At 45.5% G+C, this 22,835-nt stretch overlaps 1 protein-coding gene across 8 annotated transcripts in view; it reads left to right on the top strand.

Annotated features, from left to right (window-relative positions):
* Positions 1-22,835, top strand: part of CDK14 (cyclin dependent kinase 14) — a 662,541-nt gene that overhangs the window by 464,637 nt on the left and 175,069 nt on the right. For 7 of the 8 annotated variants that reach the window (XM_086397990.1, XM_086397994.1, XM_086397995.1 and 4 more), the window contains one exon: positions 16,725-16,788. In XM_086397990.1, coding sequence (XP_086254116.1) covers positions 16,725-16,788 — 64 coding nt within the window. Of the gene's footprint in view, positions 1-16,724; positions 16,789-17,357; positions 17,484-22,835 lie in introns of those variants that run through there. The other variant, XM_086397997.1, reaches the window with a different exon arrangement.

Below are 22,835 nucleotides of genomic sequence, written 5' to 3'. Positions count from 1 at the left end.
TCTTTCTCAGCATCTTCCTCTGCCCATCAGAGAGGCCCACCTGATAGGTGGGATTTAGGCTGTACCTGTCAGCACATAGGTGAGACCAGATGAGTAAGTTTGATGTCATAAGTCATAGTTCCTCTTCTGGTTTATCCCAGGACACTGCATATAGTTCCCTGTACTAACCCTGAACTCACAGTCCGTCCTTCCCCTGTGAGCCGTGTGATAAACGGAAGTAATGGTCATGTTTATAAGATACGTTGGATATGTTCTTATTCTGTTAAAGTTTAATTCAATTTTAAATCACATCTTTTTTTTTAGGCAGAGCATTTTAAAAGAAAGCATCAACTCTTGACAATTACAATGAAAATATTTAGAAAACTTTATTTGAAAATGTTATTTTCAATGATGGTTAAAAAAAATCATAGTTCCTCGGGGTCAAATAGTGTCAACTTCTACCGAGAGAGTAAGATAGTCCCTTGTTTTTTTCTTAACAGAGGCTTAAAAGTCCAGGAAATCACAGAGATACCTTCTGGGAGCTGTGTATGTATGAATATAGGGAAGGGAGACCATTTGGTACCAATAGCTGGTATTTGGGTCTTTGCTGCTACTTTATATATGCTAAATGTTTTTCTTGATCTTAAATCCCTCTCTTATTATCCATGTCTGTATTCTCTCCTGTCCTTTGAAAGCCCTTTTCCTTGCTGTACAGATCACTGAACACTAGCAAAAGGTTTTCTCCCCATCTTTGTGTTGTCATGCTATAGCAACTGAGCCTATCGTGAAGATAGGTCAGCTATACTGTGGAGCTATTTAGTTAGTAGGGAGAATCGATCATAAGAGACATCTAATAAGAATGAGGCTTCCCACTACAGTGACATAACAGACAGCTAACTGCAGCTTCTGACCCAAATTCCAGTCCTGGGGTGTGACTGAAACTAGTCCTGTAGCAAAGAGCACAGCAATAATACCAGTCAGCGATGGAGTCCAGGGTTGACAGTGAAAATCCATTGATATTCTTATAGCCAGATCCTTGGCTGGCGTTGTTTTTGCGCACAAGTCACATCTGGCCCTGATCTGGACACACAGGGTTGGGAGCTGAGGAATCAAAGTAGTGGCTCAGTAAACTCTCCAGCGCAGTTTTTCCTAAGTGAGTTGTCTCATGGTGTTGTTTTACCAGCTGGATTGTTATATTGCTGAGGACAGAGAGTCTTTGGTCTGGGAGCTTCCACCAGCCCTCTTTTTCTTTTATTCTCCTTCATTTAGAGCCCATTGATCTTCCTTGGTGTATCTCGGGGATGGAGGCAATTCTGGTGCCAAGAGAACCTTAAAGATTGACCTGGGGCCAACTCTGGGGATCGGTTGGGTCGCCGCCTCCTTGGCTGCCTGGTCAGCCAACCAGTTTCCTTTGCTGATTGCATCAGTTCCTCATTGATGTCCTTTACAATGGATGACTGTCACTTGGGAAGGCTTCCAGACTGCTTCTAACAGCTGAAGCATTTCTTTTTGGTTTTTAATCTCCTTTCCCCTTGCTGTCAATAGTCCCCTTTCTTTATAAATGGCTCCATGTACATAAGGCATACCTTGAACCAGTATAGATGCTGACTCATTTCCCTTCAGCATGCCTTAGTGCCTGGGCGAGTGCCCACAGCTCAGGCTGCTGTGCTGACCACCCTTGTGGCAAGGTCTCAGCTTTCGCTATCTCACCAGTTGTTGCTATGGCAGAGCCTGCTCTGCACTGCCCGTCTTGATGAAACTGCTTCTGTCAGTGAACAGTTCCAGTTCTGGGTTCTGGAGAGGAATGTCCGTCAGGTCCGGCCTGCTTGAGTCAATTTCACCATAAGCTCCTCACAGTTATGGTCAGGGGTTCCCGCTTCCACAGGTAAAAATCTGGCGGGGTTCAGCATCCGCACAATCTCGAGTTGGACCTGTGGGTTTTCGCAAAGCAGTCCTTGATAGCGAGTCACCCAGGAGCTGGTCAGCCACTTATGCCCCTGGCTGTTATCAGTGCAGACATTTATATTTTGTCCTAGAGTAAGCTTATCTGTTTCTCTGACCAAAACCACAGTAGCAGCTACTGCCTGGAGGCATGCCGGCCACCCTGCGGCCACTGGATCCAGTCTCTTTGGCAGCTATGCACCTCGCGCTGCTGTGGCCCAACTGTTTGTGTGAGGACCACCAGTGCAGTGGGGTTTTTCTCAAGTACAAAGAGGTTAAAGTCCCATGTCACATCTGGCAGCCTTAATGCTGGAGCGCTGGTCAAGAGTCTCTTTGTCTCCTCGGAGGCCTTTTCCTGTTGAGGTCCCCACTCTAGGGGGTCCTTACCAGACCCTGCTGTGGCTGTAAACAAAGGCTTGGCAATTTCAAAGAAACCCGGTATCCAGATTCAGCAGAATCCGGCAGCCCCAAGGAACTCGCGGACTTCTTTCTTGCTGTTCGGCCAAGGTATTGAACAGATGGCTTGCTTCCTCTCATGTCCAAGCGCCCGACTCCCTTTTAGATGACAAACCCCAGGTACTTGACCTCCTGTCTGCCGGTCTGAGCATTTTTCCATGACACCTTGTACCATGTGGTGGAGAGTAGGGCCAGTGGGGCTTTGGTGCTTCTCCAGCAGTCCCCTTGGGCGGGACTGGCTAGCAGCAGGTCATCCACGTACTGGAGTAGGTGTAATTGAAAGTTTCTTCGGGAAAGGTAGCAAGGCCTGCAGCCAGAGCTTCACCAAACGGGGCAGGTGAGTTTTTGAAGCCTTGTGGCAATCAAGTCCAAGTCAGCTGTTTCTTTCTCCCGGTGTGTGGGTCCTCCCACTCAAAGGCAAACAAGGGCTGGCTGGCTGGTGACAGGCAGAAGAAGGCGTCCTTGAGATCAAGGCAGGTGAGCCAGCTTGCCTGAGCGGGTAAGAGACTCAGGAGAGTGTAGGGATCTGGGACCACTGGGTGGATGGTGACCACTGCACTGTTGATGGTGCGGAGGTGCTGGACAGGGCAGTAGTCATTGCTTCTAGACCCTTTGACTGGCAAGAGCAGAGTGCTCCAGGGAGACTGCCTTTCGATTAGAATCCCGGCATCTCGTAGGTGCTGGGTGTGGTCCTGCGTTCCCAGGCATGCCTCCCGTGGTCCTGGATATCGTTTCTGTCCAGCAGGAGTGGACAGAAGGACTGGCCTCAGGTCCACTACAGCAGGGGCATGGTTTTTGGCCAAACCTTGGGGCCCTTTATCTGCCCAGACATCAGGGAATTCTTTTGGTAGGCTGGGGGATTTATTTGTTCCCTCCCTGAGGAATAGAGACACCATTCATCTTCCCTGGGCATGGCCACAGCCATGATCAGAGCTGATTGGCTCCCCAGGGTGAGGCTTGTGGGCCTTCTGGGGGCAAAGGTGATTTGCACCCCCAGCTTTGTCAGTAAGTCTCACCCAGCAGGGGAATGAGGCATTCCGGTAAGGACAGAAATTCATGAGTCCCCAGATGGCCCCCTAGCTGACACGAATGGGCCTTGCAAAATGAGAGGGCTGCCATGGCCCCTGTGGCCCCAAAACAGTTGCTGTTTGGCCTGTGAAGGGAGCCACAGGTGTGGTTACCACAGAGTGTTCAGCTCCGGTGTCCACCGTAAAAGTCATTGATAGGCCCCCAACTTTCATCGTGATCATGGGCTCCCAGGGGTCCAGGATCAGGGAGCCTGGTCTCCCCTCGTCTGATTCTGCTCTGGCCGATCAGGTTTTGGACAGCCGGCTCAGGCTGGTACCTTTCGTTGTTGGATGGACTGAACTTCTTTGACCCTTAGATGTCCCTCTGCGATTAGGGCACTCATTCCTCCCGGGTCCAGTCTCTCTGCAGTGGGCGCGCTGGTCGTAGCGTAGTGGTGGTCTCTGCTTAGTTTCCCCTTTCCACGAGGGAATGGTCTGTTCCTCTGGATCTGAGCTCCTCAATGCCGCTGCTAGCAGGGCCGCTTTCTGTTTCATTTTTTATCTGCTTCTCGTTGGGGTTCACGGTCTCAGTCCACAGAGACTTTATTTGCTACCTCCAGGAGCTGTGTGGCATTCATCCCACTGAAGCCTTCCAGCTTTTGGAGCTTTCGTTGGATGTCTGCACAGGATTGAGCCACAAAGGCAGCCTTCATCATCCGTTGATTCTTGGTTGTCTCAGGGTCAGAGGGGGTGTATGTCTGAATGTTTCACGCAGTCTTTCATAGAAATCAGTGGGGGGTCTCATCCCCTTTTTGGATTACTGTTGTCAGTTAGGACATATTGGTGGGCTTTCTGGCTCCCGCTCGAAGTACCTGTAGAAGGGCATCATATGTTGACCCCAGGTTTCTTGTCCCTCTCTGGTATGGAAGTCCCAACGAGGTCTTATCTCCGGCATTGCCTCTCATGCCCATCCTTCCATATCTAAGACCGCTGTGGTGGCTTGACCTCCGAGCCATTTTTGGGCTTCTGTCGAGATGCTTCGCCTTTCCCCAGTGGTGAAGAGAGGCATAAAGAGCTGGTGACAGGCATCCCGTGAGGGCTGATGGGTGTGGAAGTGGACTGTAGGAGGTCCGTCATGGTCTGTGGTTTATCAGAGTATGCTGGGTCATGGTGTTTCTGGTTTAGGAGATCAGTAGTGCTGAAGGGCTTGATAGAGGAGGGAGTGACCAGCTGGACTGAGCCAGCCCTGTTCACTTGCTGAGGACCTCGAGTTTCTTGCAGTGGCATCTGATGGGACGCGACCAACTGGTTAGATGGTTGGCTGAGCAGAGCCGCGTCCCTACTGGCTCGGGGCTGGAGTCTTGCTCATGAGGTGGTTCAGGGGACATGGTGGGAGGCGGACTGTCTGGCAGTGGGTCCAGCACTGGCTGTGCCCGGGCTTGTGGAGTCAGGGGAGCATATGGCGGGGGCAGCAGTGGGTCTTCTATGGGATTGCCCTGGAATATAGGTTTCTTCCTTTTTTCTTTTTTCTGAGTGGTTGGGTCACAAATACCCTACTCTGTGCCTGTCTGTTAGTGCAGACTCTTGCCCAGGGGGGCAGGTTCTGTGCTCTTAGAAGCCAGGAGTCTATGTGTGGAAGCTGACCTGGATGTCCTGGACTCCCAGGGACACCCTGGTGCACTGCTGGGACAGCGGGCAGGTCGAGAGTGCCCTCTGGTGGCCATCCAATGTCAGTGGCTGGCCGATCGAGCTCACATAAGTTCTGAAGCTTCCTGGGGGCCAACTTGAATGCAGCTCCTCTGTCCATGGCATTTTCCAGGCAAGAGTACTGGAGTGGTATGCCATTGCGTTCTCCAATCTCCTGCAAAGCCCTTCTTAAAGTTATCATGAAACCTAAAACTGTTGGCTTAGAGGAACCTCCCATGTTAACAAATGTAATCTACCTGGCAGGGTTTTCAGGAAAACTTAATCTCTTAGATGTCAGCTCAGGGAGTCAGTCCAAAGTAGAGGGCGGGTCATGGTGGAGAAGTCTGACAGAATGTGGTCCACTGGAGAAGGGAATGGCAAACCACTTCAGTATTCTTGCCTTGAGAACCCCATGAACAGTATGAAAAAGCAAAATGATAGGATACTGAAAGAGGAACTCCTCAGGTCGGTAGGTGCCCAATATGCTACTGGAGATCAGTGGAAAAATAACTCCAGAAAGAATGAAGGGATGAAGCCAAAGCAAAAACAATACTCAGCTGTGGATGTGACTGGTGATAGAAGCAAGGTCCGATGCTGTAAAGAGCAATATTGCATAGGAAACTGGAATGTTAGGTCCATGAATCAAGGCAAATTGTAAGTGGTCAAACAGGAGATGGCAAGAGTCAACATCGACATTCTAGAAATCAGCGAACTAAAATGGCCTGGAATGGGTGAATTTAACTCAGATGACCATTATATCTACTACTGTGGGCAGGAACCCCTTAGAAGAAATGGAGTAGCCATCATGGTCAACAAAAGAGTCCGAAATGCAGTACTTGGATGCGATCTCAAAAACAACAGAATGATCTCTGTTCGTTTCCAAGGCAAACCATTCAATATCATGGTAATCCAAGTCTATGCCCCAACCAATAATGCTGAAGAAGCTGAAGTTGAACGGTTCTATGAAGACCTACAAGACCTTTTAGAACTAACACCCCAAAAAGATGTCCTTTTAATTATAGGGGACTGGAATGCAAAAGTAGGACGGCAAGAAACACATGGAGTAACAGGCAAATTTGGCCTTGGAATACGGAATGAAGCAGGGCAAAGACTAATAGAGTTTTGCCAAGACAATGCATGGATCATAGCAAACACCCTCTTCCACCAACACAAGAGAAGACTCTACACATGGACATCACCAGATGGCCAACACCAAAATCTGATTATATTCTTTGCAGCCAAAGATGGAGAAGCTCTATACAGTCAGCAAAAACAAGACCAGGAGCTGACTGTGGCTCAGATCATGAACTCCTTATTGCCAAATTCAGACTGAAATTGAAGAAAGTAGGGAAAACCACTAGACCATTCAGGTATGACCTAAATCAAATCCCTTATGATTATACAGTGGACGTGAGAAATAGATTTAAGGGCCTAGATCTGATAGATAGAGTACCTGATGAACTATGGAATGAGGTTCGTGACATTGTACAGGAGACAGGGATCAAGACCATCCCCATGGAAGAGAAATGCAAAAAGTCAAAGTGGCTGTCTGGGGAGGCCTTACAAATAGCTGTGAAAAGAAGAGAAGCGAAAAGCAAAGGAGAAAAGGAAAGATATAAGCATCTGAATGCAGAGTTCCAAAGAATAGCAAGGAGAGATAAGAAAGCCTTTCTCAGCAATCACTGCAAAGAAATAGAGGAAAACAACAGAATGGGAAAGACTAGAGATCTCTTCAAGAAAATTAGAGATACCAAGGGAATATTTCATGCAAAGATGGGCTCGATAAAGGACAGAAATGGTATGGACCTAACAGAAGCAGAAGATATTAAGAAGAGGTGGCAAGAATACACAGAAGAACTGTACAAAAAAGATCTTCATGACCCAGATAATAACTCTGGTGTGATCACTGACCTAGAGCCAGACATCCTGGAATGTGAAGTCAAGTGGGCCTTAGAAAGCATCACTACGAACAAAGCTAGTGGAGGTGATGGAATTCCAGTTGAGCTATTCCAAATCCTGAAAGATGATGCTGTGAAAGTGCTGCACTCAATATGCCAGCAAATTTGGACAACTCAGCAGTGGCCACAGGACTGGAAAAGGTTAGTTTTCATTCCAATCCCAAAGAAAGGCAATGCCAAAGAATGCTCAAACTACCGCACAATTGCACTCATCTCACACGCTAGTAAAGTAATGCTCAAAATTCTCCAAGCCAGGCTTCAGCAATACTTGAACCGTGAACTTCCAGATGTTCAAGCTGGTTTTAGAAAAGGCAGAGGAACCAGAGATCAAATTGCCAACATCCACTGGATCATGGAAAATGCAAGAGAGTTCCAGAAAAGCATCTATTTCTGCTTTATTGACTATGCCAAAGCCTTTGACTGTGTGGATCACAATAAACTGTGGAAAATTCTGAAACAGATGGGAATACCAGACCATCTGTCCTGCCTCTTGAGAAACCTATATGCAGGTCAGGAAGCAACAGTTAGAACTGGATATGGAACAACAGACTGGTTCCAAATAGGAAAAGGAGTACATCAAGGCTGTATATTGTCACCCTGCTTATTTAACTTATATGCAGAGTACATCATGAGAAACGCTGGGTTGGAAGAAGCACAAGCTGGAATCAAGATTGCCGGGAGAAATATCAAAAACTCAGATATGCAGATGACACCACCCTTATGGCAGAAAGTGAAGAGGAACTAAAAAGCCTCTTGATGAAAGTGAAAGAGGAGAGTGAAAAAGTTGGCTTAAAGCTCAATATTCAGAAAACTACGATCATGGCATCTGGTCCCATCACTTCATGGCAAATAGATGGGGAAACAGTGTCAGACTTTATTTTTCTGGGCTCCAAAATCACTGCAGATGGTGACTGCAGCCATGAAATTAAAAGACGCTTACTCCTTGGAAGGAAAGTTATGACCAACCTAGATAGCATATTCAAAAGCAGAGACATTGCCAACAAAGGTCCATCTAGTCAAGGCTATGGTTTTTCCAGTGGTCATGTATGGATGTGAGAGTTGGACTGTGAAGAAGGCTGAGAGCTGAAGAATTGGTGCTTTTGAACTGTGGTGTTGGAGAAGACTCTTGAGAGTCCCTTGGACTGCAAGGAGATCCAACCAGTCCATTCTGAAGGAGATCAGCCCTGGGATTTCTTTGGAAGGAATGATGCTAAAGCTTAAACTCCAGTACTTTGGCCACCTCATGTGAAGAGTTGACTCATTGGAAAAGACTCTGATGCTGGGAGGGATTGGGGGCAGGAGGAGAAGGGGACGACAGAGGATGAGATGGCTGGATGGCATCACTGACTCGATGGACATGAGTCTCAGTGAACTCTGGGAGTTGGTGATGGACAGAGAGGCCTGGCGTGCTGCGATTCATGGGGTCACAAAGAGTCGGACACGACTGAGCGACTGAACTGAACTGACTAATTTCTCCCTCCCTGTGTTTCCCACCCTGAGTCGGTGGTGCAAAGACAGACAAGGGTGGGTGCCCCCTCAAAGAAGGAGACCATTCAGGTGCCCACTTGGCCGCATCCCTGGGGGGAATGTAGATCCCTCTTAGCATTGGCGAATCAGTGTAAACCTCTGATCTGGATTTGTCTCTCTGGGTCCCCCAGAGGCAGACACGGCCTTGAGCCGTGTGAGGTCACCACGGAACCGCAAGCTAGGGCCCACTCGGACTCTGTAGCCACGAAGGCCCTGAAGCACAAGCGGATCAGGCTGCACACTCATTCCCGTTCATTTTTCGTCTGCCTGGCCGCTCTCCCAAAGGAGACTTAAGACACCTCTTAGCATTGGGAGGTCAGTATAAACCCCCAACCCGGATCAGCCTCATAGGGAGGGATCAAATCCCCCAGAGGCTGGTACTGCCTTTCAGCCTTATGAGGTCATCACGGGACCACAGGTTTTAGACCCTTACAGGCTCCATAGCCTGAGGACTGTGGAGCTCACTTTCACTTCCTTCAGTCAGCAATCACGCATACACAACCACTCAGAGGTCATGATACCTCCCTTTTCCGGAGGCCCCAGGTCTCCCTATCTGATGCTCCCTTCCTGAGAGCTCCAAGGAAGTGATCCGTCTCCTCTTCTACCCGTCGGGGTAGGACCTCCTGACTAGGGACTGGCCCCAGGGCTTTACCTGATCCTGTGGCCATTCCTGGTGAGTTGGTCCGTCCCTTTAATAAGTCCAGTCAGCGCTCGACCATCCAGAGAGTCAGAACGCCGGTCCGAAAGAGAACGCGAATACCAGCGGGTGGCATGCCTCCTTGTTCGTCTCCTGGCTCCTCCGATCCGGTCCAGCCGAGCCACCAGTCTGCCCGGCTCAAGGGGCAGGCGTGGTTGGAATCACTGGGGCCTCCAAAAATGTTGCAGAAACCAGTACTCCAGAAACCAAGCACCACACTAGGAGAATTGGAGAACTCAGGTTTATTATGAGTTAACACTACAAGCTCTGAGCCCCGAACAAAGGGGTTACAGAGATCTTATTCACCCAGACAGGCATGATTAAGCAGGTGGGTTTGCAGGGGCTAGGGGCATTGCAAAGAGCAGGACAAGGGTTGGTGAGATAGGCTCCAGTTCCTAGTATTGTGAGTCCCCACTTTCTGAGACCTACATCATCTAGACTTTGCAAGGAGCAAGCTGAATTACAGAGGCAGAAGGAGAAGGAGGTAAAATTTTAACTTTTCCTCTTTAGTACAAATGTGAGAGTTGGACCATAAAGAAGGCTGACTGTCTAAGAACTGATTCTTTTGAACTGTGGTGTTGGAGAAGACTCTTCAGAGTCCCCTGGACAGCAAGGAGAACAAACCAGTCAATCCTAGAGGAAATCAACCCTGAAAATTCATTGGAAGGACTAATACTGAAGCTCCAATACTTTGGCCAACTGATGCAAAGAGCTGATTCACTGGAAAAGACCCTGATGCTGGGAAAGATTGAAGGCAAAAGGAAAAGAGGGCCACAGAGAATGAAATTGTTGGATAGCATCACTGACTCAATGGACATGAATCTAAGCAAACTCTCACTTATCCAAGAGATAGTGAAGGACAAAGGAGCCTAGTATGCTGCAGTCCGTGGGTCCACAAACTGTTGACACAACTTAGTAATTGAAGAACAATAACAACGGCACAAGTTTCACTGTAATATACTGGCTGCTGTTGTAGAGCTTGAGCCATTGAAAGGTTTTCAGTGGTCCTTATATATGGTCTGATGTCCTTGAACTTGTCAGTCTTGCCTTTATGATTGATGCCTGAGAATATTGTATTTTCAGTGCTTTGCCATGGGCAGTGTTTCCTGCAGAAGCAACGTTGACTTCTAATTCTTCTTTTCCTTTGCCCACTTTCCGTCTCCTGTGCAAATGGCCTAGTAGTTGTAGACAGGGGAATATTTTTTTGTGACTTTAAATCTCACCAGTCAATGTTCTAATGACTGAAAAAGAAAGTCTAATGTATTTTTTCTTTGCAGGTGATTTTTGTGAGATGACCATGGTATTATCACTTTGAAACGAAACACTGGTTATGGAGGAGGATAATGCCAGTGAAAAAGCTTTGTAACATTGTAGATGCAGGTACAGTCAGGGTATCAATTATACCTTTATTAGGAGTGAGAACAAATTTCACATTCTGGCTGTACTAGCCATTGTTTATAAGACTTGGTTGTTACTGTTGTTCAGTCCCTAAGTCGTGTCCAACTCTTTGCAACCAATGGGCTGCAGGGTTCTCTGTCCTTCACTATCTCTGGAGTTTGCTCAAACTCATGTCCATTGAGTTGGTGATGCCATCCAACCATCTCATCCTCTGTTGTCCCCTTCTCCTCCTTCCCTCAATCTTTCCCAGCATCAGGGTCTTTTCAAATGAGTCAGCTCGTCACATCAGGTGGCCAAAGTATTGGAGTTTGAGCTTCAACATCAGTCCTTCCAATGAACACTCAGGACTGATCTCTTTTAGGATGGACTGGTTGGATCTCCTTGCAGTCCAAGGAACTCTCAAGAGTCTTCTCCAACACCACAGTTCAAAAGCATCAATTCTTTGGCACTCAGCTTTCTTTATAGTCCAACTCTCACATCCATACGTGACCACTGGAAAAAACCACAGCCTCGACTAGACAGACCTTTGTTGGCAAAGTAATGTCTCTGCTTTTTAATATGCTATCTAGGTTGGTCTTAACTTTCCTTCCAGGGAGTAACTGTCTTTTAATTTCATGGCTGCAGTCACCATCTGCAGTGATTTGGGAGCCCCCAAAAAAAGTCAGCCACTATTTCCACTGTTTCCCCATCTATTTGCCGTGAAGTGATGGGACTTCATGATGCCATGATCTTAGTTTTCTGAATGTTGAGCTTTAAGCCAACTTTTTCACTCTCCTCTTTCACTTTCATCAAGCGGCTCTTTAGTTCTTCTTCACTTTCTGCCATAAGGGTGGTGTCATCTGCATATCTGAGTTTTTGATATTTCTCCCGGCAATCTTGATTCCAGCTTGTGCTTCTTCCAGCCCAGTGTTTCTAATGACGTACTCTGCATATAAGTTAAATAAGCAGGATGACAATATACAGCCTTGATGTACTCCTTTTCCTATTTGGAACCAGTCTGTTGTTCCATGTCCAGTTCTAACTGTTGCTTCCTGACCTGCATACAGGTTTCTCAAGAGGCAGGTCAGGTGGTCTGGTATTCCCATCTCTTTCAGAATTTTCCACAGTTTATTGTGATCCACACAGTCAAAGGCTTTGGCATAGTCAATAAAGCAGAAATAGATGTTTTTCTGGAACCCTCTTGCTTTTTCAAATTTGATCTCTGGTTTCTCTGCCTTTTCTAAAACCAGCTTGAACATCTGGAAGTTCACGGTTCACATATTGCTGAAGCCTGGCTTGGAGAATTTTGAGCATTTCTTTACTAGCGTGTGAGATGAGTGCAATTGTGCAGTAGTTTGAGCATTGTTTGGCATTGCCGTTCTTTGGGATTGGAATGAAAACCTTTTTCTAGTCCTGTGGCCACTGCTGAGTTTTCCAGATTTGCTAACATATTGAGTGCAACACTTTCACAGCATCATCTCTCAGGATTTGGAATAGTTCAACTGGAATTCCATCACCTCCACTAGCTTTGTTCATAGTGATGCTTCATAAGCACCACTTGACTTTGCATTTCAGGATGTCTGGCTCTAGATGAGTGATCACACCATCATGATTATCTGGGTCATGAAGATCTTTTTTGTACCATTCTTCTGTGTATTCTTGCTACCTCTTCTTAATATCTTGTGCTTCTGTTAGGTCCATACCATTTCTGTCCTTTATTGAGCCCATCTTTGCATGAAATGTTCCCTTGGTATCTCTAATTTTCTTGAAGAGATCTCTAGTCTTTCCCATTCTGTTGTTTTCTTCTATTTCTTTGCATTGATCGCTGAGGAAGGCTTTCTTATCTCTCCTTGCTATTCTTTGGAACTCTGCATTCAAATGGGTATAATCTTTCCTTTTCTCCTTTGCTTTTCGCTTCTCTTCTTTTCACAGCTATTTGTAAGGCCTCCCCAGACAGCCATTTTGACTCTTTGCATTTCTTTTTCTTGGTGATGGTCTTGATTCCTGTCTCCTGTACAATGTCACGAACCTCTGTCCAAAGTTCATCAGGCACTCTGTTTATCAGATTTAGTCCCTATGAATATTAGTGTTAATTAGTGCTTGCAAGAATTGTATTGTCTGATCCCCCAAACCCAGTGTTTCAAGAGGAATGGAATACCTGTGTCTAACCCTAATTCGTCAGAGCAGGAAGCAGTGAGTGCAGCTCCCCTTTGCCATCACAGCCTTTGTGTGCATGCATGTTAAGTCGCTTCATTCATGTCTGACTCTTTGCGACCCCATGGACTGTAGCCCTCCAGGCTCCTCTGTCCGTGGGATTCTCCAGGCAAGAATGCTGGAGTGAATTGCCATGCCCTCCTCCAGAGGATATCACCAACCCAGGCATTGAACCCAGCTCTCCCACACTGAAGGTGAATTCTTTACCGTCTGAGCCACCAGCGAAGCCCATCACAGCCCTTACCCCCTAGAAAATCAATGCATGAATAGTCAGAACTCTGTGTTTCCTTACCTCCTAGTAGAACCTGCTAATCCCCAGAGATGAAGTGAGTAGGCATCATTTCCTCCCATGATGTCTGCCACATCTCCAGTTTTGCCAGCTTCTGCCTTTATATCTTCCCCTTCCTAACTCATTTGGTTGTCCATATTGGCCTATCATAGTTTTGAGTTACACATTTGGCACTGTCTCCCCAGATCAGGGGATCCCTATGGAAAAAGTGGGTGGGCTGGTTTCTGCCCCATTGCCCAGACCTCCTTGACCTGACCCGTTTTCTAAGACTGCTTTGAATAGCATCTAATTCTTACGTAGTGCTTACCGCATGCCAGGGCGTGTTCTGCCACAGGTGATGAAGTTGCTGTTATTGTTGTAGTCACGCGTTCCGGGAAACAAACTCATTCAGAATGCTGCAGATAATGGAGTGCTGTTTATTACACCAGCGGGTCCAAGGCAGAGTCTTCTCTTAGCTAAGGACCCCAACCAGTATTTGTGAAAACCTTATATACCCTAAGTGTACGTTCCCAAACCCACCCCCCAAATTCCCTGAAACTAGTCTGAACAAAGGAAAAAGAAAGATATAATCAAAGTTAACCCATGATTCATATGCCTTAAGCCTAGGTGGTTAACAGTGGACAGTTATCGGTCAGCCTGTGGTCATACCCCAATAAGCATAATAGAATGTATGATTCTATTCGGTTACACAGATAATTAGGGTATTCTTTTAGGCAATGGACAGTCTAGGCAGGAGCCCTGGGGCTCTTCCTTCTGGGGACCTGGTTTTCCCGTTGGTTGTCGTTTCCATAGATACTGGGCATATAGCTCAAAGTCCACAGTCCGGCCCAAGATGGAGTCCTGCTTTCCAGACAGAGCCTGTTCTGTCTGTTTCCTCCTTCATTATCACCCCGGTTTACAAAGCAGGAAATTGAAGCTCTGTGAGGTCCCATGGCTAGCAAGGAGGGGATTGAAGGGGTCAGTTCTGTCTCCATAATCTGAGATCCTAAACCTTTCAGCTTCACTGCTCTCCATCAGTGATCTACCATGATCACTGAGTGTAATAGCTATGGATGGTGGAACTCAAAATTCAAAAAGAGCATGCCCAGTTACAGATGAACCGCAACCGCCTTTTAATGACTTTGACCAAATCAAACACTGTGGGTGAGAAATGGAATTTTTCCTGCCATATCAGTAAACAAGGATGTCAGAGTCATCAGCAATTACTGCCACCTTGGAAGGTGAGCTGGTGAGCCCTGAGGGAACTCAGGATGGAAGGAATACTTGCCTTCTGGCATCCATCTGACTGCAGCCACTCCCTACAGGGAGCCCTGAGGAAATTCAGGATATGAAAACACAGGATTCTGGCCCCAGATCGCTGAGATGCATATGAAAGGAATGATTTCAGGGAGCCCAGACTCTTGTATCTTCCTATACAGAGAAATGGAGAAGGCAATGGCAACCCACTCCAGTACTCTTGCCTGGAAAATCCCATGGATGGAGGAGCCTGGTAGGCTACAATCCACGGGGTTGCAAAGAGTCAGATATGACTGAGCGACTTCACTTTCACTTTTCACTTTCATGCATTGGAGAAGGAAATGGCAACCCACTCCAGTGTTCTTGCCTGGAGAATCCCAAGGACAGCGGAGCCTGGTGGGCTGCCGTCTATAGGGTCACACAGAGTCGGACACGACTGAAGCGACTTAGCAGCAGCAGCAGCATACAGAGAAAAGCACTAAATTCCTTAACTTGGGATATTTGGTTTTCTTTAATTTGCAAAAAAAACAAAAACTTTTGAAGTTCAGACTCCTTGACTTTTGTTGTAAAACTTCTACATAACCTGACTCTTCCCCCAGCATCCCCTTGTCTCCTTGGAGCAGTCCTCTCAGGCTCACTTGAGATGCTGTCTCCTGGGCTTGAAGTCCTAAAAATTCCACCAAATAAAACGTAATTCTCAACTTTCATGTTGTGAATATTTATTAAGTGGACGTGGGGATAGAAAAGTAGACGGTCGACTAAAAGGATGCGCAACTTGAGAGCCACACGTTAAGTTTTATTCGGGACAAAATGAGGACAAAACCAGCCCAGGAGGCAGCACCTCTGATGGCTCTGAGAGACCGCTCCAAGGAGGCAGTGGGGGAAGGTCAGTATATGAGGTTCTGGTGAAGGGGGAGCTCAATGCAATCAAGCGCTTACTGTACAAGAGGTTTTCTGCCAGTCACCAGGAGCTGACATCACCGTGAAGGGATTTAGTGATTTTTCTAGATATGAAGAGATGTAAGGATTGGGATTATGAATTCAGTTCCTGAAAATACCCAACTATCTAAAGCCCTGTCCCAGCAGATTCCCTGGAGCACAGAGTGCCTCACTCCACCCTGAACTCCTTCAGGGGTGTTGAAGGTCAACAGCCACAGCACAGGGTTCAGTCTCCACAGAGGCAGATGGCAGACGCCCTTGTTGTTCAGTCACTGGCAGTGCTCTTGTGCTGTGCTGTATACTTAGTCGTTCAGTGGTGTCTGACTCTTTTCGACCCCATGGACTACAGTGCTCCAGGCTCCTCCATCCATGGGATTCTCCAAGCAGGAATACTGGAGTGGGTTGCCATGCCCTCCTCCAGGGGATGTTCCCAATCCAGGGATTGAACCCTGGTGTCCCACATTGCAGGTAGATTCTTTACCATCTGAGCCACCAGGGAAGCTTGGCAAATGCCAATTTGTAGTTGACCATGGATGGAGAAGGCAATGGCACCCCACTCCAGTACTCTTGCCTGGAAAATCTCATGGATGGAGGAGCCTGGTGGGCTGCAGTCCATGGGGTCGCGAAGAGTCGGACATGACTGAGCGACTTCACTTTCACTTTTCACTTTCATGCATTGGAGAAGGAAATGGCAACCCACTCCAGTGTTCTTGCCTGGAAAATCCCAGGGATGGGGGAGCCTGGTGGGCTGCCGTCTATGGGGTCACACAGAGTCGGACACGACTGAAGCGACTTAGCAGCAGCAGCAGCAGCAGCATGGGGAAAGAAACTGAAAGTGTGGAAAGGAAAAGATAGTATAGGGAGAACAGTATTTGGGGGTGAGGAAACTGTGTCACAAGACTAAAGCTGTTAACTATAACAAATAGGGCGGCCAGTGGAGAATGTAAGCGTCCTAAGCTGTCTGTCCTGTTTCCTTGAAACATTCTGCTGCCCAGAGAGCAGATGTGGGGGAAGAAGTTACAGAATTCTTAGCACTGTTAAATGATGACATGTCTGATACTGCCGTGAAGGACAAAAGCCCTTGAAAGAGTCATGAGGGGCACATACATACTTTATTCAGGTCTGTGAAGATGGCAGCTCATCCTTTGCGTCCCAGGCCTACTTCTTAAGTTTGGAGTTGATAAAACAGCAGATTTAACTTGCCTTACCGCATTTAGCTGCATTTGTTAAAACACAGACATTCGACTCGGGTGGCTCTTTAGCTGTTTTTCCTGAAATAAAATACCTGGCACACAATAACGGAAAAAAAAAAAGAATCAAGAGTTTCATCATATGCAGTGTATTGTTTTCTACACTGGAGAATCTTGAGTGCTTTGGAAATAATAAGTCTGTCTCCACAATTTCCTGCTCTCCACTAGGTTCTTGGAACGCCCAATGAGGACACATGGCCCGGAGTTCACTCCTTACCACATTTTAAGCCAGGTATGTTTCACTGATTACAAACAACTGACTGCTTCTGACATGCGAACAGTGAATGTGTAGATGTGCCCCCTGAGGCTAATGTCTTACCTGGAAAATTCTGGTTACGTTGGCCACTGTGTACTCTACCTCTTACTAGAGTTGTTTCGTCTTCACGGTTTATTTGTTGGTGAAAACAGACTGAACGACATCCCCCATCAGTGTTTCACTGTATGTTTTTTGTTTGATTTCACTGGCTAATCTTGAAGTGACCTCTCATTTCATCATCAGTTAGACTAGCTTCCATGTCTGTAAAAAAATAAACTTTAAATCTAGCTGCTATAATCCATCTGTGCGATTTCTAGTAATAATACTAAAAAAGTGTTAAATTGGAAAAAGTAAAAATCATATTTGATTTATGTTTAAAAACTCTAGTAACACACAGTCAATTAATTTGAGTTTAGACATAGAAAATGTTCTATATGTCCAGTATTCCACTTAAAAAGAAAATGTTAAAATATTTACAGCCTGAACCAGAAAATCAGAGAAAATGTGAAACTTTTAAAATGCTGTCAGTTTTTTCTTACCAGCAGGTGGCAGTCAAGAAACTTCCAGTTTCAATAATGACACTCAGAAGACTTTCAAAATGGTCTATGTAATTTTTATAGGCGAATGAAAGCTTTAGAATTGGAAAGTTAATAAAAAATATGTGGGATGAATTATTGTAAAGTATACTTTTGTTTTTATTTTCTTGGTTAAAAAACATGAATTATAAAATGCAGAAAGTTAACGTTGTTAGTCGCTCAGTTGTGTCCGACTCTGCGATTCTTTGACGGACTGTAACCCGCCAGATTCCTCTGTCCATGGAATTCTCCAGGAGAGAATACTGGTGTGGAGTACCATTTCCTTCTCCAGGGTATCTTCCCAACCCAGGTATCAAACTCGGATCTCCTGTGTAGCTGGGAGAGTCTTTACTGTCTGAGCCATTGGGGAAGCCCTACCATTAAATTACTGAAAGGAATTTTATGGAAGATCTAATGGTCTATTGCTTTATGAGGGAAAGAGCTATGAATAATCACTGTTACAGGAGTCAAGTACATTCCTTTTCTCCCCTTCCTCTCTTCTGGGAGACCATCAGGAATTAACTATCAATCCCAAAGAATGACTGAGGTGGGAAACTATTTTTTACTCTTAATATTTCTCTTCTGAAGGTATACAGTGTGCTGAGAATTCTTTTATCTTCTTTGGCTGCCCCAAGGACTCTTTGTACTTTTACTGAATATTTTAAATAACCTCTGTGTCCTGAAAGACTATAGAAAGTTACCAATTGAAGGTGGATTTCTCTTTCTTTAACTGAGCAAGAAGCATTCTCTAACTGCTTTTATGGCATTTACATGAGAACAGAGCTCTTAATAAATATTCCAAGTGTGGGCTCTTGAAGAAGGCTAGCTTCCTTGTGTTAATATCTAAAACCTTAAGTCCTAGGGAAATAAAACAGAGAATATGAAAAGAGTTGAAATGAATAAAGTTAGATGCAGAAAGGAACAATTAAGATAGTCAATTGGTCTCCCGAGTGTCTGGACTAGAAAACATGGAATAAGTGGTTTATTTTGGTGTGAATAGGTTTATCTTTGTCAACAGCATACAAAAGCACTTATTAAATGTGTTCTGGGAAAGTATTATGATGTGATGAAAATTGAACTAACAGTTTGAGAACTTCATGAGATTAAGGACACTGACTAGTACATATTTTGGTTCAATAAATGTCTGTTGCCCTGAATTATATTAAACGTTTAAGCGTTATTTATGTGACTCTGATGATAGACATATATAAATTCAGGTATATGTATACACATACACACACATATATATATGTTTAAGTTATTAATTTTGTGTATGAGTGTAACCACAGATATATAAAAGGTAATGGGGGATTTCCCTGGTGGTCCAGTGGTTGAGAATTCTGGTCCCAGAGGATCCCACAGGCCTCCAGGCAGCTAAACCCCTGCACCACAACTGCCGAGCCTGCACACGCTACAGCCCAGGCCCCGCAGCAAGAGAGGCCATCGCAACGAGAAGCCTGAGCTCCACGACTGGAGAAAGCCTGGGGGCACAGCAACAAAGACCCAGGACAGCCAAAAATAAATAAATAAAATTAAGAAGAAGAAGGAAAAACAAGTAATGGGGATCCAGAAGAATAATGTGTTTAGATGTGCATAAGGTACGGATGCTGACAAGCAAAAAACAGCTCCACCTAATGCTTAGGGCTTGTGGGTGAGTAGATGTGGCAGATGTACTCCCTTGGGTGGAGTCAGGGAGAGACGAAATAAGAGACTGAGACAAAGGGCGTCTTCTGAGACCATCAGGGGAGTCCTGGGGAAGGAGTTTCATATTCCCAGAGGGGAAATGCTAGTCCTAGGGCCTACCTGCCCCACCCCACGTTCCCCCTCCGCATTCTGTCCCCAAAGAGTGCCTCAGTAAGTCTCAGGGATGATGAGAACGTCTGAGCCTTGAAGACATACTTTGTTTTGCTTTGTTTGATAGACTTTCTTTTTTAGAGCAGATTTCGGTTCATAGCAAAACTGAGCAGAAGGGGCAGAGACTTCCGGTATACCCCCTGCCCTGACGCATGTGCAGCCCCCCCATTTATCAGTGTCCCCCACAGCTGGTACATTTGTTACAGTCTGATGAACCTCCACTGAGACATCATTATCCTCAGTGTGCACAGATTACATTAGGGTGTATTCTTGGCATGGTGCACTCTCTGGGTCTGTGCGTGCATGTGCTGAGTTGTATCCAACTCTTTGAAAACCTCATGGATTAGCCCGCCAGGCTCCTCTGTCCATGGAATTTTCCAGGCAAGAATATTGCAGTGGGTTGCCATTTCCTCCTCCCGGGGTTCTTCTCAACCCAGGGATTGAACCTATGTCTCCTGCATTGGCAGGCAGACTGTTTACCCCTGAGTCACCTGGGAATCCTCTAATGACTTGTGGCCACCACTGTGGTGTCATACAGAGTAGCTTCACTGCCCTAAGGATCCTCTGTGTTCTGCTTCTTTACCCCTCCCTCTCCGCTCACCCCTGGCAACCCCTGATCTTTTTACTATCTTCATAGTGGTGCCTTTTCCAGAATGTCATGTAACTGTAATTATACAGGATGTTGCCTTTTCAGATTGGCTGCCTTCATTTACTATATGCCTTTAAGGTCCGTCCAGATCTTTTCCTGGCTTGAGAGCTCATTTCTTTTTAGCACTGAATAATACCCCATTATCTGGATGCACCCCTGCTTAAGTAGTCATTCACCTACTGAAGGACATCTTGATTGTTCAGGTTTTGGCACTTATGAATAGAAATGCTATAAACATCCCTCCACAGGTTCTCTTTCTTCTTCGTCTTCTTTTTTTAAAGTAAATCAAGTTTATTTTCTAAAAGGAAAAATTAAAAACCCCTCAATGGCATTGATTTTTAAATTGGTAGAAAGTCGTTATGCTGTTTCATAATAGACCAAGAGGTATAAGATGTAACAGGATAAACACTTTCCAGATTACTTTAGTTCGTTTTCCCCTATTAAAAATAATGTTTATAGGTCTGTCTAACCTGTGAAAACAATTTCAGTCTAACTACATGAAATCGTTCCAGAAACACCGATGGGCCCTTTGGACATCCAGAGACTGGGCTGGCTGAAATTGTTATCCAGTTCTGTGCAGGGTTTCTGGTGGACATGTCCACGGGTTCTCTTCTCTTCCCTCCTCTGTCCTGCTCTGTCCTCTGTCCCTTCCCATGGCCCTGCTCACTCCTAGCTGAGCCTTGACATAGTTCTTCTGTTGTTTTTATTTATTTATTCCTAGTTAGTTATTTCAAAGACTTTATCTTTTAGAGCTGTTTTAGATTCACAGCAAGATTGGCCATAAGGGACAGAGATTTCCCATATATTCCCTGCCCTCATGTGTGTATAGCATAAAGAATTTTTAGGGCAGTAAAACTACTCTGTGTGATACTATAATGGTGGATACACGTTTACGTATGTTTTTCAAATCCAAAGAAAGTACAACATCAAGAGTGAACCTGAATATAACTTGGGTGGTAGTGATGTGTCGATGTAGGTTAATCAGTTGTTAACAGATGGACCACTCCAGTAGGGAATGTTGATAATGGGGAAGCTAAGCCTGCCTAGTTTTCATGTGGACATATGTTTTCAGCTCCTTTGGGTAGATACCAAGGAGTGTAATTACTAGGTTGGACATCCTTTGCCCAGGTTTTGAATAGATAATAAGTTTAAGCAACTCACAATATCTAACAGTATTATAAAGGAACACAGTGCAAGGCCTCCCACCCCTTTCTGCCCCCTGCCCCCTTCCCCAGAACCACTGCCCCCGCGATAAGCCCCCATTTCGTTAGTTTCCCTTATATTTCTTTCATGTATGTAAATGTAAGAAATTGTGAATATCTGGTTTTGTATTTCCCGTATTAAACACGATTTGGGGTCTTGCTCTTCTCATGAATGCATTCTATAGGTCCTTTCCTGTCACCATATAGAGGAGGTCACTGGTGGCCCTCTCTTCCTGCAGCCACATAGCTTTACACTGGGTGGATTTAACCTGTCCCTGGGCTTCCCAGGTGGCTCAGCAGTAAAGAATCCACCTGCCACTGCAGGAGCCACAGGAGATGCGGGTTCGATTCCTGGGACAGGAAGATCCTCTGTTGTAGGAAATGGCAACCCACTCCAGTATTCTTACCTGGAGAATCCTAGCTACAGTCCATGGAGTCACAAAGAGTCAGACACAACTGAGCCACTGACCAGGCACGAACCTGTCCCTACTTGTGGATGTTTGGGTTGTTTCCAGTGTTTTGCTATTGTAAATTATTGCAACCCTGTACATATATACTCATAAATACGCACATTGCATGTATGCAAATTTTTCTGAAGGATAAATGACCAGAAGTAGGGTTCAAGAATTAATAACTGTACACTGACCATTGAACAACATGGGTTTGAGCTGTATGGGTCCAATATACATGCATTTTTTCCATTAATACACTCTGCAGTATGGTTGGTTGACTTGGGGAGGTACCACACAGGTATCAGAGGCAGCCTGTAAATTGTAGGCATATTTTCAACTGCACAGAGGGTCGGCGCCCCTTACTCCTTTGTTGTTCAAGGGTCAGCTGTATACAATGACAATTTTGAACACTTCTGTGAAATTGTTGTCCAAAGTTCAGTTCAGTTCAGTCGCTCAGTCATGTCCAACTCTGTGACCCCATGAACTGTAACACACCAGGCCTCCCTGTCTATCACCAACTTCCGGAGTTGACCCAAACTCATGTCCATTGTGTCGGTGATGCCATCCAGGCATCTCGTCCTCTGTTGTCCCCTTCTCCTCCTGCCCTCAATCTTTCCCAGCATCAGGGTCTTTTCAAATGAGTCAGCTCTTCACATCAGGTGGCCAAAATATTGGAGCTTCAGCTTCAAAATCAGTCCTTTAGGATGGACTGGTTGGATCTCCTTGCAGTCCAAGGAACTCTCAAGAGTCTTCTCCAACACCACAGTTCAAAAGCATCAATTCTTTGGCACTCAGCTTTGTTTATAGTCCAACTTTCACATCCATACATGACTACTGGAAAAACCAGAGCCTTGACCAGATGGACCTTTGTTGACAAAGTAATGTCAACAAAGCTTTTTAATATGCTGACAAATTTTAATGTTTTTTAAATTTTTAATTTAATTTAATTTAAATTTTAAAATTTTAATGTTGACAAAGCTTTTTAATGTGCTGTCTAGGTTGGTCATAACTTTCCTTCCAAGGAGTAAGCGTCTTTTAATTTCATGGCTGCAGTCACCATCTGCAGTGATTTGGGAGCCCCCAAAAATAAAGTCAGCCACTGTTTCCACTGTTTCCCCATCTATTTGCCATGAAGTGATGGGACCAGATGCCATGATCTTAGTTTTCTGAATGTTGAGCTTTAAGCCAACTTTTTCACTCTCCTCTTTCACTTTCATCAAGAGGCTCTTTAGTTCTTCACTTTCTGCCATAAGGGTGGTGTCATCTGCATATCTGAGGTTATTGGTATTTC

Source organism: Bos grunniens, chromosome 4, assembly GCF_055505025.1.
Source record: "Bos grunniens cultivar Pamir isolate PY7600 chromosome 4, Bosgru_T2T1.0, whole genome shotgun sequence".
Classification (NCBI taxonomy): domain Eukaryota; kingdom Metazoa; phylum Chordata; class Mammalia; order Artiodactyla; family Bovidae; genus Bos; species Bos grunniens.
The sequence above is the reverse complement of the archived record's forward strand: the minus strand, read 5'-3'. Positions and strand labels throughout refer to the sequence as shown.